The following is a 14575-nucleotide window of genomic DNA, read 5'->3' on the forward strand; positions in this document are numbered from 1 at the left end:
CGTTCCGTACATATACAATTATCTCCTATTAGAACTAGAAAACTTAATTTTCTTTGAGACATATCACGAGAGATTTTAGCTATGTGGATGAAGGATCATCCTACAGTACCATGTCACCGCATTGAGCAGCAATTTCCATGGAACAAATACAAAGAGATGTCATAACTGGATTTCTCTTTAACATAATGCGTAACACAAACCACGCTCCTCTGTATTTTCCAACATGCAGTCCCATACTACAAATACCTTGTCAATTGTCCAAATTTTAATGTGCTACTTTCTGAGCGTTTATAGCCTATTTACATCTTTTATCTTATAATATTTATTGGGCAAGGCCATTTGTTTTGTTTTGTCACGATCACATTATGGCATCTCCTTTGTTCTTGCTTCATGGCAATTTCTATATTGCAGGTAGCACTCTTACACTTACTTACTTACGTAGGAAGAGGGCACCAAAACAAAAAGAAGAATTTTACGTTAAGTGAAATCTGATTAGCACTTTTTACTACGTAAACCGAAACACTTAATGATTTATTTACAAATATAGCCTCAAAGGTAAAAGTAAGCGTACCAGTAGTAACCTATGTTGTTGTATAAAAGAACATTACACCTAAAACAGGATAGACAAAACAGACATAAAACAGGATACAAGTTGGTATTGTCAATATTATGAAACAATCATTTTTTAACTCAAAATGTCATACCCAGGTAATAACACCTCATTATTTGTCTTTATGTTTTAGACAGGGAACCACGTGTGTTTTGGTCTAATTCGCAACATTTTTTTAATCAGTTAATTGATATTATAGACCAATTTGATTTGCATTAAAATTAGAAATTAAATTTATGAATTACAACATAACTGTTAATTGTAAATGTTAATCGTTTATTAATATTTTAAACCGATTAATCGTACGGTACCCTACAATACCGATAACAATAAAACAATTTGGCTTTGTATCATAAACTAAAGTGAACGAAGGAGTCATCGGTCCAATACAGTTTTGAGCAGAATCATAACAAGCCTGGAAGTAATCGACGCCGTTAAGCAAAACATTACTGGCAGCTAAACAACCAGTTGAGCGAAGAGTACCATACAGTCAACATTGCCCCACGCTTCCAATAATAAATAATTAAAATAAAAAAATCATTTAATCGTATATTAATAATTATTATTAATATAATAGTAATCATACAACAAAAATTGGATTGGAGGTTGAACAAATTATTTTTTATTTTTATTTAGCCAAATATAAAATGTTATGTGAAAATAGTTGATTACGGGATGTGATATTGAAGAAAGGAAATGTATCGCAGGATTATTTTCGTATTTGCGATCTCCATCGTCATTACTTTACAGGTAAGTCTTTTAATATTATAAAGTAATTTAGGTAACGAACAACACGACAAACGGCAGCGCGTTCGGCGCTCTGATTGGTTGGTTTATTCGAGCCGGCATTTATTTTAAACGTAAAGCAAACTCATACTTATGGTACAGGCTATTTATGAGGGTATAAATGTTTTTAAAAGTTAAATTGTTTCTTACTACGGTTGAAATCAAGTTTACATTTTACTGAATTCAATTAAGTATTTTCTTCCGTAGAATATTGCTTGTAATAGATTTTACAGTACAGGGATTGCAATCACAGGTTTTAGGAACAGGTTTCAGATCAAAATTGCTGTTTGTATTAGACCACTTTTTCCAACTATATATGTACTTTCTAAAAATATTTAGACACCACTAATCTTATAATTTCTATTTATAAGTTTGTAACCGCCAACCCGCTTTAAACAAGCTGATGATTAATGCTCAAACCATCTCCGTGTAAGAAAAAGCCTATATGATGATGTGATGTGATGAGGCAACTATCTAGTAAAAAAGCTTGAATGGCTCATTAATAAAACCATGTGAACTATATATTATTACAGTCAAGTAAATCTTTATTGTTTACATACTTCGTGTAATAAAAATAACATATTTTGCATTATTTCTCAAGGTAAATAAAAAATATGCCGTTTTAAATAAACTTCACGAGTCCCGCTTCATTAACTCCGCTTGTTACTCACGACTTTGAGTATTAAAAGCCTCAGCGTTAATGACGAGTGGAAACGATTTAAAAAAGTTTCCGTAAAAAAGTTGCATTACGTCAATGAGAACGAAAACAAACATTTTAAATTTGAATAGGGAACATAGTTCTGCTTGCATAATGGTGTAAATTATGCTGTGGTTTGATTATTATCACAATCTTTGTTTCGTAAAATTTGTAGGGCCCTGTTTCATGTCTCTCGTATAAGTACCCGAAATAATGTATACGCCAGATATCACATACCCATAGGGCTGATGCCCGAACTGGAGCTGCGGTCAAGGTAACAGGTTACTGGGACTCCGGCTCAAAGCAGGAAAAGGAACGGGGTGGTTTTTAGTCAGTAAGAGTCTGACACTCCCTCTCGCCTCACCCAAGGCGAGAGAAGTCATTCGATGATTTTCCCCCTCAAAAAAAATGATAATTCATACAAATACCGTTGTATATTTATGTTTATCTGGTAGATAGCAACTATCCAGACATTGTGTAACAATGTCCTTAGTTACGTTAGTTACAGCTAGACTCCCAAGGCAGCCTAGGGATTTTCAGGCATCAAAGAAGTCATTACTAAGATCCACAGGTCACTGAACATAACAATATCTTTAGGCTTAAATAACCATTCCGAGGTGTACCCTCAATTCCCTCAAAATAGTTCGTATAGTACATTCATGTTGCCTATTATGCCATTAGTAAGTGTACAATATAAGTTGTCACGTTTAGCGAAACAGATCAAAAAAGATATAACATCTTTTTTTATTATAACTTTCTTGAGACATAATTATTTAATAAAAAGTATTATTCGATGTTATTGACTTACTCACACATATATCGATTTTTCAGTTTTAACTCCTTAATTGTAAAACTATGAATACAAATATACATCTGTATATCACAAGATTTTACTCTAAATTGGTCAAACAAAAAGTACCTATTCTCAACCTGTGGCTTTGAAATTCCTTGCCAGAACATAATAAAGTACTTATAGCCATCGATGTTAGAACACTAATCTGTTAATGCATATCCTTGTTCATGAGCAAATTGATCATGTTGACGCCTCGAACATCGTCGTATGTCGTGACGTCATTATATAACCCGTGCATGCAACACGAGTTTTCAAGTAAATTAACACTTTTTACTCCACTAACCGTGAAACTATGAAACAGAATGGAGATTAGCAGAACAATAGCTAATTAACGTTATCACTTTGTAAATAGGCGACGAAAATCGTTAACAAGTGACCAAGTGAACTATAAAGACTGTTATCAGATTCTCTATTACGATGCTTATTGATTCGTTATTTGTTAATCAAAGGATTTATTGATACAGGCTCTTACACTTTTCTTTTGTTCAACGGCCAATGTGACCATGTCGGTTCATAAGTAGGGCCAAAATCATGAAATCCGAATGTGACTTGTATAAAATTCTAAAGTTGCTTTTAATTGCAATACTACTAACATATGTATAACTGAGGGTAAATCTTTACAGTTTGTTTTTGAATGAAACTAGCTATAACAATCCTAGAAATGTTATTCATTGCTAGGCCATTCAGAAGGCAATGGAATGTGGTTATTATCTAAGATGATGATAAATTCTTGATATGTTGGCATTATTTATAATTTAATCAAGACAAGCCATTATGAAATGTAGAATATTCAATTGGAGATATGTTTACTCGCAAACGATATCATTATAAACAGATTCTTACTTCAAACAATATAATGTATAATGAATTGTATCGAATAAACAGGAAAATTGCCTTATAACGGAATTGTTTGATATACAAACCGATTGTTCCGTACTCTTTGTATAATATTTTCTCATATTCATAATGTTTAAACATACAATACAAATGTTATTAATATTATCTCCTTAAATAATGAGATGTTTGTGTTAAAGCATTTCTTATTTATGAACGGTATGTTTCACATTTCATAAATCACGTTTACATCTAAGTACATGAATCGACTAAACTAATAAGACCAATCTACACAATACTGCAGTTTCTCTAATCAACAAATTAAAACTAACCAAAGCGAAATATCTAAATAAACATCCCCTTTATTTTACAGACGACAGATTTCCAAGATAACCTAATAAATGGCTACCGAGCACTGATTGCGGACATTCAGGTCCGAACACAGAAATCCCGAGAGGATATGGACACGCTCGTGTCCCAAATAAAACTACTAATGAAGAATGAGGCAGATAAAGCCATTAACTACATGACTGTATACCTCGAACAAATCTCTTTGTACTTCCAGGTATGTGTTTTAGTATAATTTTTATTACATTAGTGTTGCAGATGAATCATTCTCTAGAGCTGTTATGAGAAAAATATTATCAAAATGTTTACCTAGAAAAATCTAACACTTGTTTCCTAAAAAAATTTTTTTTAGTAAATGAAAATAACGAAATGAGATTAAAATAATACTGTTTTCCCTTAATTTCATCGTTCGTTTTCTAAGTTCAAACGAAAACGTGACTCAAAGCTGCAATTAACCCATTCAAAATTCCGACAATAAAATTCAAGCTTACACTTTTGAATGCTTTTCAATAATTGGTGCAAGCGTTCATCCGATTACAGCTGACCATTTTATGCTTCCCTAGGTGATAATACACGACCGTAAGCCTCGGAACGGAACGTATTGCAAAGAGAGCATAGTTAAGCTGCTCGGAGAAAATTTGCAGCTGGCGGACGAAAATGTCACATTATGCCTGGCGCTCGGCTACCAAAGAGTACAGAGATTACCAGGTATGTTAACCTTCTATATATAAAATCAACTAATTCCATTTATTTTAATATCCTTTGTCCAGTAAATACCATGAAACATTTTGGGTTCCAATTTTAGAAAAGGACCAAAGATAGTTCCTTGGGGTACGCCAGGGTTAGAATCGGATGTAATTCTCTAGAGGAACTGAAAGGGTTTGGTTATGTAACGAAGTCCTGTGTACCGAATATTTTGTGTCTGTTAAATTTTATTAAGATAGGCAAACGACCACAGTACTTTAATTTTGATAGTGTAAACTACTTCGAATGCTTTCGAAAAGTATCAAAATATTTACTATACTTCATTTGAGGAAGTTTTTGTTAATAATAGTAGTTGTAAACTACAATGGAGTTTTCCACTTCCTCTATAATATAGGTGATATCCAACCTTCCGTACGATCCAATGTTATTGTGTACGTAGTCTGTGTTGTAGTTTGGACTTAATGAATGCGCGGTCGAGCTCAGTTAAATCAGGCTTCCTGTTTGTCGTAGAATCGATTATGCTGGCACTGACCAATATCCATTCTCTTTGATGCAGTTAAGGCAGTAAATTGCTTACTAGTGACTTTTATTGGACCTCTATGAGTATTAATATGTTTACTTAATACTGTTTGTTAGATATAATATAGTTATTCAGTAGTATTTGCATATCATTTTGAATTGACTTTGAGTTTTTCAAAGAGGTAAATGATGTACAAACAATCAAACATTTAATCGATTTAATTAAATGTGTATATATACCAAAATCGAAATACCACATTGAAAAACTACATAAGTATTAATAAATGCTACTTAGTGGACACAGAAAATCCTCTCCAAACATCCGCTATTTATTGAAAAGGGATTTTAGGAAAGTTAAATAAGTAAATACGTTGCCAGTAAAACGATGTTGTTTACTTTAAATCTAAACTGTTTACGGTTTGGCCGCCGGCTTTGTCAACCTACATACATACGTCCGTATTATTTTGGGACAACGTTCCTTGTTTATCAACGTCAATATATCCGTTAGTGACTATGCAGGTAGTGCCAAAACAAACTAGCACTCAGTTATAATAACAGTCGATCTATGTCATAGTAAAATCTATACGGTTTGTTATGTTACGTTAGTTACTCGAAGATTAATTGCAAACAGAGGAGTTCAAAATAATGAAAGTGAAAGTTACTTTGACAAAGTTTTAATAATAATGTAACGTAAAGAGGCTTATTGAATATCGTGTTTAAACAATGCCTTCTTTACAGAAAAACTCCAAGTTCACTTCGAAACATTGGAGAATTTGAAGAAGTATTCAGCTTCAAAGTTATTTGAATGCCAGAAACAACAGCAAGTTGGTGGAAACTGTTCCCATGAGAGTCAAGATCTTGAGAGGACTGTTGTAAGTATCACATACATAACATCGAATTAATAATATAAAATCTTAAAACGACGAAATGGTTACAAAACTTTTGTAAGTCAAGGTTAAGTCTAAGCCCCCAACAGCAATTTTTATGGCTTAAAATACTCAAGTTTCCTATCATCGTTGAGTTTTCAAACACCACCCAAATAAATAGATACTACACAGCTAGTTTAGAATCATGTTCCTCAAGAGACTACTTGGGAAGAAACTGGATACGTGATCCAACGAATTGAGTTTGAACTACTTTTGATTCTTGCCAAGACGCTAGCTAGCTCCGGAATATTGAGTGAGCAAAATGATGCTTTAGAATCCTAATTTGCAAGAGCTGAAAATTGAATTATTACATTAGATGTTACTGTAGTAGGAAGTTAGTACTGTAGTATCAGAAGAATATCTGTAAAAGTGTTGAAAATGTAATTTGATAAAACTTAGAACTTATAGTTTCTATTTACATGGTTAGTAAATCGCCTAGGACGCCATTTACTTTAGGATAATAATATCTTTAGTTATAATACAAGTTGTATATTTCTTCTTGCAGTTCTTATACGAAACATCACCGTTCCCGGTGGTGATGGCCGAAATAGCAATCCACGGCTTCAAAGAAGTATCAGACCTAAGTGTGTGTCTCAAAGATATCATCTCTAGAATGATGACACACTCCGTCAAGGTCATCGGAGACTTCAACAGATGCATCCACAACATAGAAATGCCAAAACTGAAATATTTACTCAAGTTTATGAAGAAATATGCTTGATATGTTGCGTACTTGATTCCGATAGGGTTGCCCATTTTTATGTTACTCAATGATATATGGCTCAAATTAAAAACTGATCTAAATGCAATGGAATTTCGACTTTAGGCTGATTGAAATATAGTCAAAAACGATTTAGAAATTTTGGTGATCAGTTCTTAGTTTTGGTCGTTAGGTAGTGTAGACAAGAATTTTTCATTATAATGCATACATTTTACTTTAGTTATATCGTTGCCAAGATTTACTGTATTTTTAAGTTACAAGCAGTTTATAAATATGGAGTTTATAATAATTGAACGTTGTAGTTACTTTACCATTATTAAAGAGTAGTTTTACGACGTTTTATAGGGTTTTTAATGGAAATGTACATTAATGGAGATTAAAACAGTTTATTCTTGGTATTAAATTGAAGTTAACAAAATGGCAATCCTTTGTATGATTGATGATTTGTATGGGTTAATCAAAATGTAAATAACGTGTGTTCTATTAACATTCAAATTATTAAATTGTAGTGAATTTATTTTTAATTATCTTATATTGATGAGATATACGGTATTGAATAAATAAAGGTTACATTTTATTTGGTTTTTTATTTACTCATGCGGTATACCTGCTTCCCATTGATTATGACTATCGTCTTTGTATAATATATCGTTTATGCTTCTAGACTTGTGATAAATTACATTTCTATCGAAACTTAGCAAATTACTGTTACTTCTGTTTTTTCATTTCTATCTACTATATTAGTTCTCCACCAACTCTTGGTCCATGCTCTTGTCATACATTTTTATACTGTTACTATACGTCTTAAGGGTGTAAGTTAAACAGTATCAACCTCATCTTTTAAATAAAAAAAAACTGATAGGCAATAGTTTACAATTTATTTCATTCTAATGTAAGTCTCTAATCGAAATCTAACTATTCAAATAAAATAGTAGACTAGTTGAAAATTCATGAAATCTCGACCAGTTGGTGACGTCACTACTTCCTTATGCATTGCTTTCGATTCTATTCAATGATTCGATTCATTGAATTTCAACACATACATACATATACTTGGACTGTATTTCTTGAGCCAAGTGAAATAGGTCATCGACATTGCAGTTTCATTATTACGAAAGTAGATGCAGATTATTGGCAGTATTCATAAGGAAATGGTTAATGTTTAGATGTACTGACTTATTTAACTGGTAGTTTATAAAACAAGTTTCCATGATGTCAGGAAAATTATTAATCATGAGATCAAAAACCCATTTTAATATTGCTAACACGTTTTATTAATAAGTTTCATTGCAGAAAATAAAAGTATTTTATGTGCGATACAGCTAAATTAGAAAGTACATCGTATCAAAACCTAAAGCTAACATAGTAACGCCATCTAGTTTATGCGGGTTGAACTAGCTAAGCAGCCCTGTAGAACCTACTTCAGAGTTTTCCAGCCAATGTAGTGGCAACAACGCCCTCTTTGTATAGTTTGAGTGGTTTGTTAACCAATGTTGTCGTGTACGAAATTGTACTTTTATAATGGAGTACAGAAACACTAAAACTCATATTTCATTATTTTTTTAAATAACGATATTTTTTTAATTCTATATACCGTACCGTTCTGTAAATATGTTTAGTTTAGTTTTCAAATCACTGACAGTTTGCAAATCATTACTATCCTATACTACTATCTATATATACTTAGAAAATTATTTTTTCATTAATTTGTTTGTCAAATACCTAGTTCACCCAAATTCAATATGAAACTTTCATGAAAGTTTCATATGTACACTCGACATGGCTTTGAAGTACTTCAAACATACCATAATCTAGTATCAGTCTAGTCTAGTCTCAGAAACTATTTTACAAATTAGATCTTAAATTCTAGACTTAGGTAATCTGAGATTTCAAATATAGTGTTATACTCTCTGATCGTGCGTATTTGTGAACCACTTTATGCAGAGTAGAGTCAATGGATATTTAACTTCTTTATGTTGTCAAATTGAATTAACTGGTCCGGGGTACGAAATTGCTTCACTATTGTAATCTTCAAACACAACACTACCTCCCATTAAAGCCGTGGCAGATACATTTAGAATACCCTAATAAGTGCTACATCATTGAAGAATTTCCCAGTTTCATTTCTATCTTATTAGACATACATTCAACCAGAAAAACATGTCCTCGAACGCGACAATTAGATTTACACTCAGAAAAAACACCTCTTCGCTACTTTCATGAGTGAATCAAAATAAATTGCTTACTTTGCAAAGCAGCTGAAGCCTGAAGCAAAAATAAGGACTTTTTATTTAAAGAATTGTATATTTAGTTTTTTATAGTATCAGTACTGCCTAAGTATTATAGACACCGGATAAGTTAGATACAATAAAAAGAATCTGGAAATTATTACATGTATACCTAAATTAATTCTGTCTATTTCATGTCTTCTTTTTATTACTCTGTCACCTTCTCGCCACGATGGCAACGTAACGAACGAGTTAGGAAATTTTGGTTATTCAAGACCGTTTACTAAATACATAATCAAATATGTCAATCATAAGGAAAATAAGACGCCTTAGTGTATAATAAAAAAATAATGTCGTTTTCTATATTTATACAAGACCATAGGCATAGCCAGGGGGGGGGTTGGGTTGTTAAAAAAACCAAACAAACAAACCTCCCCCCCCCCGAAATATGCGGACCTAGACATTACAGAGCGTTATTTTTGTATTATATAGCATAGTAGCATCCCCGTTTGGCAAAGGTTTGTATGACTACCTATGAATCTGTTTTGAATTTTTTTTTTTGTCACACATTTAATGGGTTGACTTTCTTGAACCCCTCCCGAAACTAAAACCTGACTACGCCTATGTACAAGACTATTACAAATGACATAGATGTAGACTGTTGATTATTAAAATTAATTATTGAAAGTCTATTGATATAGTAGAATAATTGGTTAATATTCTAACTCAGATCTTAAATAGTAATAATTGAAAATAGATACACATGTACAACTTAACATAAAATAACTTCAGTAATAGAAATATATTAATTAAAGTTTCTGTTCAATTTAACTGGCAGATAATGGCAAAAATGTAGTTAATAAAATAGTAGTTAACAGCTGTCTATTAATGTGCGAAAATCATCCTTATTACTATTGGAATAAGGTTTAATTACGTTTGGCATTTTTGAAATGCAGTTTCTAGGCTTCTGTGTAACTCGACAAAATTAATACACTTGGGAATCGAACGGACGTCATTTAGATAACATTGTATGATTGCTTGCGTAGGAAAATATTCCAAGAATTGTAGTTATATTGTTCTAAATCTGTTTCTATTTTTATATCTACATTTTTAGTTCTAAAAATATTAATAAGTTATTTACAGTTGGGACTCGAAAATTGACTAATAAATACTCATAGCATAATTCGCATAATATAAGTAACTTCACTTTTAACAACTATGACAAAATGTTATTCATCTATGGTTTAAATTTATTTATTTACAAATTTTACAAGAAACTATACCATGTATTTTAATATTAATATGCAATGCATTATGCACTGTATTGTATATACGTCATGAACCAAGATGTATTGTATACTCTAATTGCTTCTATAAATTGTTACCACCAGCCATTAAACACAGGTTATACGATATTTTAAACTAAATGTTATCTTCAGGCGGTCAATGAACTTTCCTAACCTACTTCATCGCGTCTAAATATCATTTTAACAATATTTTCACCCAGTCATATTAAAATTTTCGAGAAAATCCCTCGTCATTATCAAAGTAACACATTGTCGAGATAGTGTCAAATGATATCAAATTGATCAATTGATAATGGCAAAATAACGCAATTATCCTCTGCTAGGGCTATTTGACAAGCTTTCACGACCGATAAAAATGTGCACTTGACTGATAATAATAATACTTGTAAAGCTTGGAAAACTTATTGTGTAAAAATTCCCTTTTCAACATTCAATCACAAAGAATTCTATCGTAAACTCTATATTACAAATGAAGGTTTATTAGTCGAGTCAATAAATCCATAATAATAAAACGTAAGTGGTGCCACTCACCAAAGTAATAAGAACGTCGGCGGAACAAGGTTGGTACTTCAGCAGTCGGCTAAATCTTAGCGTGCGCTGAGCCATCGTCAGCGGACCTACGGGCCTGGACACATGGATGTGCGGTGACGAAGGCGGGCGCGACGGCGGGGCCGACACAGGAGGCACATTGCGACGAACAGTCTCCAATGGCACAGTCCTAGCCACCAAAGTATCACTCCCGACAGAATTCACACTACCACTGAACATGTTCATCAAATCCCCAATGGAACCACCCCCGCTGGATCCTCCCCCACAACGCAACTTATCCAAATCCGTCAAACTCGACCCGCGACGGACGCGGAGGCGCGAACCGCTGACATTCGACCGGTTTTGGTATCCGAGCGCTTGTTCCCGGCGGACATCAGCCTCGCTGATCGCCTGCCCTTTCCTGCTCCGGAACATTGTACGAACGTGTGATGTCACATCAACTTCAACAACAACACTGAACGTTAACACCTGCACGAAGAATTTGCATACAAACGAGTGATAGGTGATATCAATAGGGCCACGGTCGCCCGCAGGATGTCGCTATCGCGTCCTCGTGAGTTTCCGCCGCCATCGCTTGCGCAATGTTATTGTACCCCGAACCAAACTTTCGAATTTCTTCTGATTTCTATGAAGGGGTGCGTACGCAACAAAGTCTGTTAACGGACTGAGCGGGAACGCGTAGTTTCGTATGTGCGTATGTATGGAGTAAGTGAGCTGGACTAATGAGGTGATCGGGTTCAAAGGCGTCTGAGGTTTCTGCAGGCGACGGCCGCCGCTGCGCTATTATACGAGTTCCAAAGAACAGCGGTAGAGCCAGAAAGAAAAGAGAACTAAAAGAATTACCAACTTAATTTGTATACGTATAAAAATGGGATACGTCCACTTGGGAAGCCTTTCCCGCAATCAGCCGCGAGCAATGTAAAACAAAGGAAAAATTGAATGTATTTTTTAAGGGCTTCGTAATGTTATTTATTCTCTCAAAACTCTTTTGTTATCGTAACGGTAAATATATACTCAATTCCGAATTTCAACAACTTTTTTGGGTTTGATATTTTAATCAGTAACCAGTTTTGTTAGTATAATAATTTATAAAATTATATTGAGTAAATAAGGTCGGTTTTATATCATTTAATCGAAACATTTCAGTCAACATACATTTCAATCCGAGTAGATGGAATAAATAACGAGATTACTATACAAGATAGTTTACTAAGACCTACGCATTTGTACACAGAATCACTTTAGCTGCTCAAATAGGAATTAATGTTAAGATGTTATGAATTTGAAATTAGATCTTCAAACCTTGCTGAGTACGTGAAACATAAGACTTCTTAATTGTAGGATAGAATGGAGTTTACATAAATCTGTGGATCGGCAATGAATGGAAACGTCGGTAATAAACAACCAAGTAAACATAGATTTTGTCAGACTGATAAGTCATAGTTTTACTTCTATTGGGGAACCCATTGCGAGCATTGAAAAAAGCACCAAACGGCTCGATTCTACACCGTTTTCATTTCATCTACATTCAAACAATTTATTCTACAGATTGACTTAAGTACTTGAAGTCTTAAAAATGTCTACAGAGAAAACGGAAAACATGAGTATGTATCTGTGTGTGTGTGGAAATACACACAGATACTACGAGATACCAGTATAACGCTAATACGACGACATAATGAATTTTTGTATGTATAAAGACATTCACTGTCACACTCAAGCTTAGATTGACTGTATCAACATAGCAAAACGGCTATGTCAAGATATATTTGATGACATTGTAGGTACTTCGTTTACGTTAAAAGATATAGTACGTGCCAATATATAAGTGAGAAATACATACAAGAAGACAGTTTTTTACAAGTTACAAAAGTGGTATTGGATAGTATCATTCTCCTGTACCCTTAGTATGAGTTTGTTTTACGAATAAAGTAATTGAAACGAGAGCGTTTTCGGCGCTCTAATTGTCCGCTGTTGAGCGCCATACACGGTCTCGTTTCGATTACTTTAAACATAAAGCAAACTCATACTAAGACTACTGGACTTATCCACTCTAGCGTCCATGGATACTATAGTATCCAAAGTGACGAGTTCTGTTTAACTCCCTCTAGTTTAAAATACGGTCTAGTTTGGTGAGTTTTGACTGATTATCTATACAGCTGAATAAATTGTTCGACGAAAAAATAAGACATGGCGTTGTAATATGCTTTGACAAACAAAATATAAATTTTTAAAGTTAGTTGACTCGTTTTTGAAGCGTTTTTGTGAGTTCCAACAATTATGTCGTAAATACTACAGTTTTGTTTAATTTATCTTGCAAGTGTTATACATCAAAATAAACTAGAAGATTTGTGCTTTACGATGATGTACAAATATCACAGTTTTAGCTGATAAATCTAGTCTAATTTTAACTTCAAACGATTGTTGTTTCGAAAAAAATGGCCGGTCTGGTGTTGGCCACTTTTAGTTTTGTTTATACATATTTTACATACTTTGCATTACAATAGTATATAAAATATCGAAATACATTTCGTAATAAGCAAAATAATACATTTTTCAAAGAGAAATATACTAAATTCATTGAAGATTCCATAATAATGTCAATGTGTTCCTCAGGTTTTTTGATGTGTAAAATTACGAGTAGTGTTTTCTTTCGATTTAATTACAATACTTAGAGTTAACCGAATATAATCATATATACATCAAAAGAAAGGGTAATGAGTCTAGTTTGTTGTAAAAATATTTTATTGATAAAATATGCAATAGTTGTGCCGTATATTCTAAAAAGGTAGAAATAATTCTGTTTTTTTTTCTGTGTTTCATGTTTAACCCGTTTTATTGTATTTTAAAGATTAACTAAAGATTTAAAAAAATCGTTAAGATTGATCAGTATTCTTCAATCTTTTTTTTGGTATTCTTTTCTTTATTCTAGGCATTACGGTTCAGTAGCTATATAGGTTTTTTGTTACGACGAACTTGCGAGTCGCGCGCGGTTCGGATGCCGTGCGCGGCTGGACGTTAGAGTGGTTATAGACCTCAAAACCAATTTTGAGTTGCAAAGCCAAAGTACCTAGACTAAGTAGGTCCTGTCTAATATCCAGCTTCGAAGTTCTCGCAAATTTCACAAAGCAAAGTTACGTTCACTACCCAGATCTAAAATACAACTGGCTCCCTAACTAAATTCCCTTTTTAACGGCGTGCAAGAAATTAATTAATGATAATAATATTAAAAGGTAATGGAAGGTTGTAGGAGTGTTCTACTTGAGATGAGTTCAATCAATTACGCAGAATAATGCTCGGACAGACCGGCAGCCGGACCGGCTTTTAGAGTGAATCACTGAATACTGAATATGTTAATGAAATTCATTGAGAAGTGTCTACATCGATTTTGTTTTTGTTTTTAGGTCAGTCTGCTTAGCCCAGTTGTTGATTGAGGTTTTAAAAATAAGAATAATATCTATTTTTTTTCAAATCATTGTTCAGATAATAATT

At 33.3% G+C, this 14575-nt stretch overlaps 2 protein-coding genes across 3 annotated transcripts in view; one reads left to right on the forward strand and one right to left on the reverse strand.

The window, feature by feature from the left end:
* The window catches only part of LOC118273822 (protein unc-13 homolog B), a 401044-nt gene that overhangs the window by 251368 nt on the left and 135101 nt on the right, over positions 1–14575 (reverse strand). The window lies entirely within an intron of this gene.
* Positions 883–14575, forward strand: part of LOC118273823 (uncharacterized) — a 103046-nt gene continuing 89353 nt past the window's right edge. Inside the window, exons 1-5 of one of the 2 annotated variants that reach the window (XR_007707654.1) lie at positions 883–1360; positions 4154–4345; positions 4692–4836; positions 6091–6224; positions 6784–7082. Coding sequence is in view for 1 of the 2 variants with exons in the window: in XM_035590980.2 (XP_035446873.1) it covers positions 1307–1360; positions 4154–4345; positions 4692–4836; positions 6091–6224; positions 6784–6999 (741 nt within the window). In the remaining variant the exon portion in view is untranslated. Of the gene's footprint in view, positions 1361–4153; positions 4346–4691; positions 4837–6090; positions 6225–6783; positions 7088–14575 lie in introns of those variants that run through there. The other variant, XM_035590980.2, reaches the window with a different exon arrangement.

This window comes from Spodoptera frugiperda, chromosome 3 (genome assembly GCF_023101765.2).
Source record: "Spodoptera frugiperda isolate SF20-4 chromosome 3, AGI-APGP_CSIRO_Sfru_2.0, whole genome shotgun sequence".
Taxonomy (NCBI): Eukaryota; Metazoa; Arthropoda; class Insecta; order Lepidoptera; family Noctuidae; genus Spodoptera; species Spodoptera frugiperda.